Here is a 12393-nt window from a genome sequence, read left to right as displayed (position 1 = left end):
CGTCAAATAAGCAGCCTGGTGACGCCCGACAGATCTCTGGCTCGGACGAGCGCCTCGGTGGAGAAGGAAGAGGTCAGCACGAGTTATGTACACAACTCAGGCTCTGATGAGAGACACGCTGCATCCATAAAACACAGAGCCTGCTGGAAAGCCCCCTGTGTGGAGGGTCCTGGGCAGGCAGCGCAGTGGTGCTCAGTGGCTGCTGTCATCTCCATGCTTTGGCCTCCAGCAGGTCCATGGCTGGGGCTGGAGGTGCTGCCCCACCTCGGCTTTGGCCGTGCCCTGGTTCCCAGGAGCTGGCTTGGGTGTGGAAGCAGAAATGCTTTCTGGGACCTGGAGGACAGGAAAACTGTGCCAGCATCCCTATCCCATTCTGAGCTGGTTAGGCTCTCTTGATAGTTCCCCTGCTTGATGCCCATCTGTATGTTTAGAGAACTCAATTTTAGGAGGGGGGGATGAATTTTCCATCCAAATGTGATTGAACTCTTTCAGTATTATCTTCTCAGTATTAGCAGGCAGAACATTTTAGGTCAGTACAGGTGGGTGTGGGGCAGAGGGGAAATTGATTCCTGTGATAGACAAGAGAGCTGGACATTATCTATTTATTATGTTAAATATTTATTTCCAGAGCTCTAATATATTTCAAAATATTTTACAAGCTGATTTTTTATGTCAACTCTACTCTCTTCTTTCAGTAAACAATTATCATGCAGAGAATAAAACAGGCTCCCAGGCATTGCTGAGATACATTGTAGTCTATTAAGGAAGCTCAGCCTACTATGGCATATGAATCTGCTTTTATGTTGCCTTTAAATAGATTTGACATCAATTCCAGGACTATTGTAAAAATGAGATACATGATTAAAGCAACACTGTCATCTTTCTAAGGTATTTCCACTTTTTAGAGTTGCTGCAAAGGAAATTATCTTTAAAGCACTCAGAATATTGACCTGTTTTTTAGTTCTTGTCACAGTCCATGGGATGTTTGCAAGGGGAGCTCCTCTGTAGTTCCCTGACCAGACAGCACATCTTGTACATTCAGAAAATAGATTTGTAAGTTGCTACTGCAATTTTACACTTTGCCTTACAAATACTGATCTGTAGTTTCCTTTTTTTTTTTTTTTTCCTCCTCATTGGTTGCTTTATTCTTGTTCCCTTTGACACATTCCCATTTAAAGTGCCAGAGTGAAATGCCAAAATGAGTCTCCGTTTCTCTGAGGTCCAGAGATGAGCTGTTCTGCTTTTCAGATGAAAATGCTACATATACTTGTGGAATCTATTGAGGCTATTTATCAAAATATTTTGGCTGCCATTCCTCCCAAATAACAATTGCATTTTCAGAAGTTTACCACTGGCCTAATAATAGTGATTCAAATGAAAAGCTTAAGCATCTGTCATGGAAATGAATACATATAAAAAAACACAGAAATAGAGCAGTGGTTGTTTTCTGGGATTGCCTCAAAGATTTCAAAGAATTATTTGCTGATGATAAATTTGAGTCAGGAAAAGAGCAAAGGGCATAAATTTTATCATAAAATCAGTCCATAATCTATAATGATTGATTTGGCTAAAATTCACCACCATTACTTTTTCCTTTTCTGTTATTGTCACATTCCTGGAAACAGATTGGTTAATTCTTGACAAATACCTTTGGAAATAGTTTCAAATTATGGGGGGATGCAAATGGGTCAAGGTCACTGTGGCATTAGTTGCTCACAGCAAACAGCAGAACCATAGGTGAGATCTACTGGTCCCCAGTTATTCATCTGGACAAAATTATGACTTCACAAATGTTTGAAAATATTGAAGCAAGGATGTGACCATGGCCAAACTGTGGAGAATTCAAGCCAGTATTTGTTAAATCTATTTAATCATTATTCTATCAAAACACAATTACCTTTCAGATTTTACTATTAATATTCAATTTCACCAACAAATTGCCAAATTTTTCAAAGTTTATACTTTCTAGTGCTTCTTAAATATGTGAGTCACCATACCTTGCTCTTTTATAATAAAACCCTCCATGTTTCTTTGCATCCCATTGCTCACACCAATGGCAATACCACACCACTGGTAATAACTCAGGACCATCAGTTCCCAAGCTCTGACATTCAGATGTCTTTATTTCTCTGGCATCTGTTTAACTCAAAAGCAAGGAATTCTTGAAAACACCCACAAGCAAACCTGTTCTCAGGGGATTTCCAGATCTGATTGCAGGCACAGATAAACTCAGGACAGTCTTTGCTCTGATATTTGCTCTGTTATAGCTGATATTGCCTGTTGCTCTTTCCTGAGCTGTTAACACATATTGCTAGAAACAGAAACTGTCTTTTCATGCACAAAATCAATCTGCTAAAATTAGGGGGTACTAGCTTTGGCTAATTGGCAAAAAAATTGACCTGTCCAGCTGCTTTGATTTGCTGCTGGAAGGAGCATCCACTGGGCCCTTGAAGAATCCTCTGTCCTTTAGTACAACTACTCTAGTTCAACAGCTGAGATACAATGAAGATAGGAAGAAAGGAAAGCACAAAGTAGTATTTTGCTTTTCTGGTCAGGCAAGAAACTGCTGTTTTTCAAGAAGCACAACTGAAAGAGGATGCAGAGTTTGGATACAGATCCCATTTCATTCAGTCTTGGTTCACAGCAGTGTCACAACAACGTCTGATCTGCAGAGGGAAGGGCTGAGCTGTCTGTCAGTCTCTGTGTCACATCACCTCCTTAGCCAGGGATGGTGGCACACTGTGGTCTCTTGAGGAATTGTCCTCTGTGACACTGTTTCCCTGCAAACCAAACTCAAACCCTGGTGAAATGGTGGGGCTGCATTAGGGGAGGGTTCCTGTTTGTGCCAAGGCACTTGGCTCACACTGCACTGGCTGGAGAAAGGAACAGCTCAGTGCAGATTTGTGAACAACTTCACACCTGCTCACCTGTCAGAGGGACACAGCAGCACAGAGGTGACTCCTGTTGGTTATTTTATGCAAAGAGTTTTATTTCTCAAGCGTCAAAGTGTTGTTTCTAGAACAGATCACCCATCCATGGCACTGGTAAGACACAGAGTGGGTAGTCTGGGTTTATTGATTTGAACAGCTGAAAATGTCCTGGTGAGTTTGTTCCCTTTGTGCTGCTGAACTGACAGTCACTGCGAGCAGGAATGAGCTCCCCCGGGGGTGCCTGGCCTGCAGAACCCCTTCAGAAGCCAGAGGACATCACTGACTGTAGATTGTGTCTCAGTGTTGAGACAGAGGTGAGCTGTTTCTGTGCCCAACTTCTCCCTCCATGTCCAATAACCATGTTGAACAGCCCAGGCCACCACAGCAGGCAGTGGGCAGAGTGCTGTGAAACAAGGCTTTGGGAATCAAAACCAGATAAAATCTGTGGCTTCTTATGTGGGAGCAGTTAAAGAAGATTCTTTTCTTTTCCATACCATTCCACACATATTAGGTAGAGGACCTTCATATATGTCATGATGTTCTGTCTGCTCCCATGTGCTTGTCTGGCTCTCCCACATCATGTAATGTCTTTGGCAATGACCACCACTGTCCAAGGCAGGACACTGTGTTCACTAATGCCTGGGACACATGCTGGTTAGGCAGGGACTTACTTAGATTTGTTCCTCACATGAAAACCCTCAAGAGTTTCCTTAAAAGGAACATTAGTCTCAAAAATTTACTCTGGAGAGTAGCAGATTGTAGCTGGACTGCTTTGCTTGAAAACACATATTTTCTGAAATGATGAATGAACATTTCTGAAAAGATGTTACTTTGATTAAAAAACCAAGCATTACTGACAGTGCCTCTGTGTGGTGCAGAGGTAAGAGTCATCTATTCCCAAATATCTCAGGTCCAAATATAAGCAGGTGCAATCTAAAAGCTTCCTCAGGACCATTTTAGCAGCTTATTCATTCCACTATGAAGGGCCTGCTCTTGCTGGAGCATAAATAAACCAAGCCCAAGTTCTGTTATGATTCTAGAAATGCATTTTAATAACAGAGATGACAAAACCTTTTTGAGACAATACTGGGAGTGGGAAATGTAAGAGATTACAAGCAACTTTTTTTTTTCTGCAACCTATGCAGAACTGGTTTTTAAGCTTCAGCAGTTAGATGTTGACTTTCACCTGAACTTTTGTTGCAGTATTTTTTCAGTCCAGTTATATTTATCCAAAGCATTGACTATATTTTGGAAGAAAGAAATGAAACGAAGCCTCCAAGGCTGTGTTATTGATCAAGCACTTTCTGTCCTTGGGAAGGTCTGGTGGTGAGCACAGATTTTGCTCTGTTCCTCAAGAACACTGGCCAAGGCTCTGCAGGTCAAAGCTTTCCTGTAGAGACTTCAGAAGTGTGGTGGCTCTGCCTTCAATGTCACCTTTGCTTTTAAGTGGCTCTTGAGATAGGAGAAGGAGTTAAGTGATTGAGAAAATCAAAGTGCTTACTGTGCTCGTTTTTCCTGGCTGGCAGGGGCTCAGAGCTGTGATTTTGCTCTGGGTACCCTGTTCCCTGCACTAGTTAAACTCCTCCATGCTCTGTTCCCTGAACATTGGACATAGATTTCCAGCTCATGCTCCCACTACATTTCTCCTGAGCTTTTTCATGTTGAACAGTCTCTGTGAATCTATGAAACAAGAAGTTACAGGTTTTGTTGCTACATTCTCTCACCCACATTTTATGGATGTCAATAGTTCTGAAAGAATTCTTCAATTTGTTTAGTCTAACCCTAAAAGTTCCTGTGAAAATCCCTGGAATTCATCATGATAGCATAGTGTTTTCCTCTCTAAAAAAATACTTAACTTTCAACAACAGAAGACAAAAGCTAAATTCCAGCTTGAGATTTGACCCGCTCTAATGAGAATTTTTACACAATTTTAATGGAAATTGGGGCATCAGAATTTCAAGGAGGGAAGAACAAATCAATTGGCACCTGCTGGCTGAGGCAACATTGTGTTGTTTTCCTGGAGCAAAAATTCCACGATATTTTCATTCATAACAACATGGAGCAGTTGTGATTATCATGGGAGCAGGTAAACAGCCATATAAAGGGACTGACTTCTCAGGGGTACAGGACATTTTACATCCTCATTTTTAAAAAGGGTTTGTCTTTGAATCTCAGTTCTGTTATCTGGTGTTAGAAGGGGAATTCTCCCTGGGTTTTATTCTGCAGGGATTTCCAGCAGAGGTAAGGGATGGTAGGGTATGGGTAATTCTCTACTATTTTGTGTTGTTGTGACCTTTTAATTGAAGGCTCAGTTTGGAAAGGAAGATATAAAAATCAGAATTAATGATGACCTGATCCCGTTAGGGACCAAAATCCACAGCAGCATTTTCTAGAGTTCAGCTCTGTGAAAGTAAACTTGGAAATGGGATAATGCTTTATCTGCTGCAGGTTTCACTGGAATGTCCTAGTGAAAGTAGCCAAAGTTCATTGGGAGGTGGTGAAAATATGAAAACCATTTGAAAGTTTTTAATAGTGTTTTAATATTTTGATGGAGAAGCCTGGAATATCAGGTCTAAATGGTTTTGAATGACTACAGAGGGACAAACCAAGAGAATGGGCTTCCTGTAATCCAAGAGCTTTTTGAATGACTTGGACCCAAACCATTTTATTTTGACTTTCAGGGAAAAAACCCCTGCTATTAATTTCAGGGGGCCACTGAATGTGCTTATTTTCTCATTCTTCTGTTCTCACACAGCTGCTTTCTGACAGGAAGACCAGAGTGGTAACAAGATGCTACTTCTATAGTATGATGGGTTTATGTTTTGACTTCACCTCAAGAGCACTTCAGCATATCCAAGAGTTTATATTTAACAATATTATTTTCCTCTTTTTAAAAAAGGTTAAAGACTTAATTCAGCTTACTCTTGTCACAGGAGAGGAAAAACAGTGACACAGTGCATGTTTCTGCTCGTACATCTTTTTCCCTGCAATACATGTATGTGCACTTTGTCTAACTTCTGTTGTGTCATAGATTATAAAGTTTCAGTCTTTGCCCCTGGAAAAATGCTTTTCAACTAATAAATTTCCTTCTCAGGAATTTTTGGTTTTGTTAGCCTATCTATATTTCTCCTTAATTTCATCTAATTATTTTTAAGTCCTTTTCTAGTGAGCTTATTAATTTTCTTCTTTCTAACTGACAGTTATTCCTCACCACCTTTAACATCCCCCTCTTTTAACTATCTCAATGTATTGCTTGTATTTTGTTCTGCATTTTTCCTCCCAATTGATCTAACTTGTTAATTAATCATCTGGCTTCTCTCTGAACAACTTGTTTCCATAGAAATGTCTTTCTTGATGCCTCCTAGTATAGTCACAGATGAAGTTAGGTTCCTTGATCTCCTATGTTAACTCAAGATCATCAGAGAAGAAAATAGAAAACAATTACTTTGGGATCTTACCAAGAGAAAGTTAGAAATGAAATGTCACACAGCTTTGATTCATTAAAAGTGTTGAGGGAGGTGGTAAAAGGGAGAAAGGGGAAGAAAGAAGTGAGGTGATCTCTTGTAAATGTATGGGAAATATTCTAGTGACAGGAATTAAAATATGCAGGGAGCTTGGCTTTAATGGGAAGTGACTCCATTGCTTGGCACAGTGACTGTCTGAAACAACTCTGGTGACTTGGGTGTTCTGCAGTGTTTTTCTTAAGCATGAGTGAGGGATTTAGCAGCCACAGGTTCATTTCTAAAAACATTTAATTTTGGTCATGCAGTACTTTGTGAAGTTGTTTAAAATGACCCACTCTAGGATTGTTTTCACTGCATTTGAGTGAGGTGGGATGTGACTGTTTTGGAGCTGCTATGGGCAGAATCCCTGCATGTGCTGCCTACAGGCAGGGGTTTGGCCAGAGCTTGGAAGGAAGCCTGTCACAAAAGTTCTGGAGAGCCTTCAGCAAGGGTTCAAGAAAACAGGGAACCAAGCAACAAAGACCATTTGGGGAAAATGACCCTGTTTTCCAGGCATCAGTCCCAAACAGTGGCATAAGCTTTGGGGCTCTGGTAATGTTATTATGTGGTCCTTGGTGAGCTGCAGAGCTGGGAACTGAAAAGCCCAAGTGAGCAGGAAACATTTTCTTGTCTTTCCCTCTGTCTTGGGAACCTCCACCAGTAGCCCCACAAGCCACCAGCCAGGCAGGGATGTGGAGGGTTTGACATGTGAAAATACCCAAATGGCCCTTCTGAAGCAGAGACATCCTTATTGCACACACCCTTTACTCCAGCATGTAAGCTTCCTGTGTGTGGGCTGGACCTCCTCTAGTGAGAGGCAGATGCCAGGATTCCCTGGGTTCATTGTCCTATAGGATACACAAAATGATCAAAATGCAGGAATGTCATTCCTTCCTGGAAAGCCTTCAGAAATTCTTCACTGAATGCTGTGTTGTACTGAGGGAGTTCACCCCTAAGATGTTACGTGGGTCTTTTCATGACTGGTAACCCACACAACACTAGGGAGCTTGATGGTAGTTTGTTTTTAAGAGAAAAAAAATGAGCATTTTGGGATTATGCACTGCCAGCTCATGGGAAATGCCCAAAGGAAAATGGGTGGGAAAGAGAAACTGCATGCTCTGGTTGGAGCATTTGTATGGGATGGGAGCAGTCTAGTGATGTTATCCCGAGATTTAAATGATACATTCTGTCTCCTTAATCCAAGCACATAGCTGCAAATTTAATCAGAGCAGGGTGTGTACTTTTTATATGGCTTTGGGTGGGTCTGGCAAAAAGCATTTTCTTAGGTAATCATAGCTAATGCCATATATCACACTACCCTAATTTCTTTTGTATTGTGTCACCTACTGCAAATATCAAACATCTTTTTCATTGTGCCATACAATTTATCCATTTAGGAAGCAATTGCACAAAAATAAATCATAGGTCTGTGCAAATTTTGCATTTGGTTGTTATACAGAAAGCTAGTGATAATGAAATACACCCATAAATTATAATTCCATTAGGGTATAATGTTCCTAAATGAGATTAGGAAAAAGAAGATTTCTTCATCTACACTAATTCTTATTTTATTAAAGAAATTTTACTTATCCACTTCATTCAAGTTCTTATTTCTCCTGCTGCATTTTAGGCTCCGCACTCTAAGAGCCTAAGCACTACAAGAATTTGTTCTACAGAAATTTAGAGCCTGGTCTGGCTTCCTGGAGTGTTTCACAGAGTCTGAATTATCTTTCAACCTCTGTTAATTAACACAGCATCCATCTGCCCTTATTGAAATGTAATGCCTGACAGTCCAGAAGATGTAAAATTATTAGAGATTTAATGTCAACTTCTTAAGAAATAATTATAAACTTTTGATATGTTTTTCTGAGACCAGCCTACATGCTACTCTGTACCTGTTGATGATTGTTCAGGCTGCAAAGACTGGTCATAGTTTTCTACTGGATTTTGTACTGGATCATTAAAAGCAGAAAGTCAAAGCTGCAGCAAATGCAAAGAAGTCCAGTCTGTGGCAGAGGTTGAAAAACATGCTAATATGATTTTAGCACCCAGATTGATCGCTCAGCTGTGTGTGAGCTTTTCAGACCACAAACCCTTTTTAGTCTAGACTAAGTCCATATACACAAAGTGAAAGCCCAGGTTCTGTCTGACCCATGAAAACCACTGTGGCTGGGAACCTCACTGTGAAATAACACTGCAAAACACCGTGAGCCTGGGTCACAGTAGCCTGGGTCAGCAGTGGGGATGAGAGGTCAGTTTTAGGGATGAATCCCAGCTCTGCTCTGTTCCTCCTGTGCTTTGGGGCACGGCATCTCCTTTTCGAGATGCAGCATCAGTCCATATTTTATTTTATTTTATTTTATTTTATTTTATTTTATTTTATTTTATTTTATTTTAGTGCAGGGTAGAGGTAGCACAGTTCTGTGTATTTGAAAAAAAAAAAAAAAAAAAAAAGTAGCTGATTTTGTAAAACTTTGAGGAATGACATTGGCAGAGCTTTAAAACATGGAGGTAAGCCAGCAAGGGAACAGGGGGGGGCGATTTGCCTTCTGACATGTGAGCGAGTGCGGGGCACTGGGATAGCGGCTCTGAACAGCCGGGGACACACGGGGACACACAGGGACACACAGGGACACACGGGGACACACGGGGACACAGGGACACAGGGACACAGGGACACAGGGACACCCGGCAGGGACACACAGGGACACAGGGACACAGGGACACAGGGACACACAGGGACACACAGGGACACACAGGGACACACAGGGACACAGAGGCACAGGGACACCCGGCAGGGACACACATGGACACAGGGACACCCGGCAGGGACACACAGGGACACACAGGGACACAGAGGCACAGGGACACCCGGCAGGGACACACAGGGACACAGGGACACCCGGCAGGGACGGGCAGGTACCTGGGACACCCCTCCTGCGGCACGGCCGGCGCTACCCGGGGACACGGAGCGGGGCTGGGCTGGGCTGGGCTGAGCTGGGCTGGGCTGGGCTGGGCTGGGCTGGGCTGGGCTGGGCTGGGCTGGGCTGGGCTGAGCCCGGCCCGGGAAGGGCGGTCCCAGCGGAGCGGAGCGGCTGCAGCGGCCGGCGGGGCGCGGTGCTGGGGCAGATGACATCCCCAGGTGAGGATCCAGCGGGTGCTGGGGCAGATGACATCCCCAGGTGAGGATCCAGTGAGTTCTGTGGCAGATGACATCCCCAGGTGAGGATCCAGTGAGTTCTGTGGCAGATGACATCCCCAGGTGAGGATCCAGTGTGTGCTGCTGTTTCCTACCACTGCTTGGTCAGTGTGACAGCAGCTCTCCAGCTGTCACCAATTGGGATCATACTCTTCCAGAAGCTGCTGCTTTTGCTGCCTTGTTGGATGCACTTGGAAAGTTCCAGGTAGATTGTCTGACTTTGTTGCATATCTTTCAATATCAGCATGCTCCATCAGGGTTGAGTGACCCAGTACTGTCCACTGCCCTGGGCTCAGCAGGCTCTCAGCCTTGGCAAGGCCAATAATCCAGCTTGCTTTTAGTTACAGCAGCTTCCTGGGCAGTCTCTGGTGGGTTAAATAGTTCCTTACATGTAGATTGAACCTGTATTATACACTGCAGTGTCATTGGCATTTTGTATAATTTAAAGAAAACTTAGTGCCGCGCAATGAGAGAGCACGGACAGCTCACTGGTTTTGGGGTTTGTTACTTCTGTGCTATAGGTTTATTGATACTGGCTCTAGAGGCAGCAAGCAGTGCCCTCCCTGCTACAATTCCTCCCAGGAATCTTGCATCAAGTGTTTCTCAATCATGTACAAGGGTCCTGTGAAAAAACATCCATAAGGAGCTCCTGCGTCAGAGAAATGTGGAATCTGTTCTCACTTTGCAGCCAGCAGGGCTGCAGCACAGTGAAGCAACATATCTGGGATTAGATTGCAGGGAGATAAATCCCCTCTCTCACCCACTTATTTGGATAAGGATTTTCCAGTGTGGATTGGAAATTAGAGAGTTATACTCTTATTTCTCCTAAAGTTGATGTGAATTAACTGGTACCTACTTTCCTTGAGCCCTTTGAAATTCCTGTAGAGCAAGCACTACCTTCTCTAACGTATTTGGAAGCAATTAAAAGATCAGCCAGCACTGACAAGCCAGTTAACGTGGTCTGCAAAGAAAATGCCTTTAAACTTGTCTGGGTCCCAGGAGCCAACAGGGGAGGCAAATGACAAGGACCCCCGAGTAAAGACCTTACTATCAGCTTGGGAGTCCTGGTAATCAGCTTGGGAGCTGATGCCAAGGAGCTGGATAAAGATGCAATTGAGGTTGCCACAAAGTTCTGGGATACATTGCAGTTCCCAGCTGTGATAACTGAAGAGTTGGCTGCAGTTCCAAAACACCAGCATGATAGTAAAGTAGGAATGAAAGGACAAATATCTTGGCCTTTTCATTTTCCAGACATTTATGTTCACTATCTGCATGGAGCCTAAATTATCCTGGCTGAATTCCAAGCTATAATCTCTTGTTTTCCCCCCCTCTTACTTAAGTGGGTTAGTAAAGTACAATTAAGCTTTGATATTTTGCACTGCACGAGGGAAAACAGAATAAACATTTCCACTTATTTATGATCTGTCTTAGCTCTTGGAGAGTTTGATGGTTTTACAAGTCCCTGACTGCTTGTCTTGGTCAGTGCAAACACCCTACTTTGAAAACATCACATTTGAGCCTTCAGCTCAAAGAGTAGACATCACGTTCCAACTCCCTTTTCAAGCAAAAGGATGTAATGTAAATAAAAACAGTTATAAAAAATCCTGTCACAGGTAAAATGCAGTTCTGAACATCATCCAGAGATCTGTTCTAGTGCAGCAAATGCATTTTTCACAGGTATGTGTAAAGTGAAATGCCTCATTAGCAGCTATAAGACACAGGGAAATTACACCAATTCTTACAGCCCTAGGAAGATGCACAAACCAGAAAGATGTGATGGGAAACTCATCACTTGATGTCCAAATGGAACCTGAAAAACCCCTTGTCTCTTCCACCACTGCCAGCACAGCCGGGAATGACAGGATCCAAGTCAGGGTGAAGGACCTGCCAGCTCACAGCCCACGGCTCCTGAGCTGTAGGAGGAATGTGTGGCAGAGTTTGATGTGTGGCTGCCAAGCATTCATGGGATCTGGAGAGAGTTCTGGAGAGGCTGGGGGGTGTCAGTCTGGGGTGGCAGTGACAGGAGGAGGCAGCAGCATTCCCCTGTGGGGCACAGCTGGCCCTGCTGGGGCACATCAGGCAGGTTCTGAGGTGGGCACTGGGCACTGCTTGTCTGTGGCTGTTGAGGAGCATTACTGCCATTTAGAGGAAAAATAAAAATGGTCTTCCTGTATAATGACAGAGGTTGGGAAAGAGCAGAATCCTTTGGATTTTTTCCTGTTTCATTACAGAGTGGTGCAATGTGCAAAGTGAGGAGTCAGTCCTACCCTCTGTTCTGTTCTCCTGTCTGCTGGGCATGTCGAGAGATCCTTTCTTTGCCACAAGCACTGCACTTGCATCCTACAGAGAAGGGGACAAGGAGGATCCTGCAGTAACTAATGCAGGAGTGCTGCAAGCAGCAAGAAAACCTCTCCTTGTCTTCCTGCTGTGGTTTTGGAAGGCATTCAGGCTAAAATCCCTTTAATTAAGGAAGTCCTGATCACCATGTGATTTCTACCTGTTGAAACTGGAAAACTATTTTGGAGGAGATAAAGTAATGTATTTGTTTTAAAAATCTGTTAAAAAATTTGCTTTGAAATAGACCTAAAATGAGACACCTCAATGAAAATCAATACATTTAGGTAAAGGTTTCACAGTAGGCTGAGCTCCCTGTTCTGAGCAGGCAGCTGCATGTTCCCACAACCCTCCCTGCATGGACCCAGCACTGCCCTTGTACTATCACTGGAACTTATTAGAACGTGTGGTAGCAAATTCAGAAAGC

General features: G+C 43.2%; 1 protein-coding gene across 11 annotated transcripts in view; it reads left to right on the top strand.

Annotated features, from left to right (window-relative positions):
* The window catches only part of LOC111935738 (rho GTPase-activating protein 7-like), a 57069-nt gene that overhangs the window by 20274 nt on the left and 24402 nt on the right, over nucleotides 1-12393 (top strand). For 2 of the 11 annotated variants that reach the window (XR_015276606.1, XM_023936259.2), the window contains exon 1: nucleotides 9587-9695. The exons of 5 other annotated variants lie outside the window; for them this stretch is intronic. Coding sequence is in view for 4 of the 6 variants with exons in the window: in XM_023936259.2 (XP_023792027.2) it covers nucleotides 9683-9695 (13 nt within the window). In the remaining 2 variants the exon portion in view is untranslated. Of the gene's footprint in view, nucleotides 1-9483; nucleotides 9696-12393 lie in introns of those variants that run through there. 4 more of the 11 variants (XR_015276607.1, XM_086851315.1, XM_086851314.1 and 1 more) reach the window with 4 other exon arrangements.

This window comes from Cyanistes caeruleus, chromosome 15 (assembly GCF_971803275.1).
Source record: "Cyanistes caeruleus chromosome 15, bCyaCae1.hap1.1, whole genome shotgun sequence".
Classification (NCBI taxonomy): Eukaryota; Metazoa; Chordata; class Aves; order Passeriformes; family Paridae; genus Cyanistes; species Cyanistes caeruleus.
Note: the sequence above shows the minus strand (reverse complement) of the source record. Positions and strands in the feature narration are given on the sequence as shown.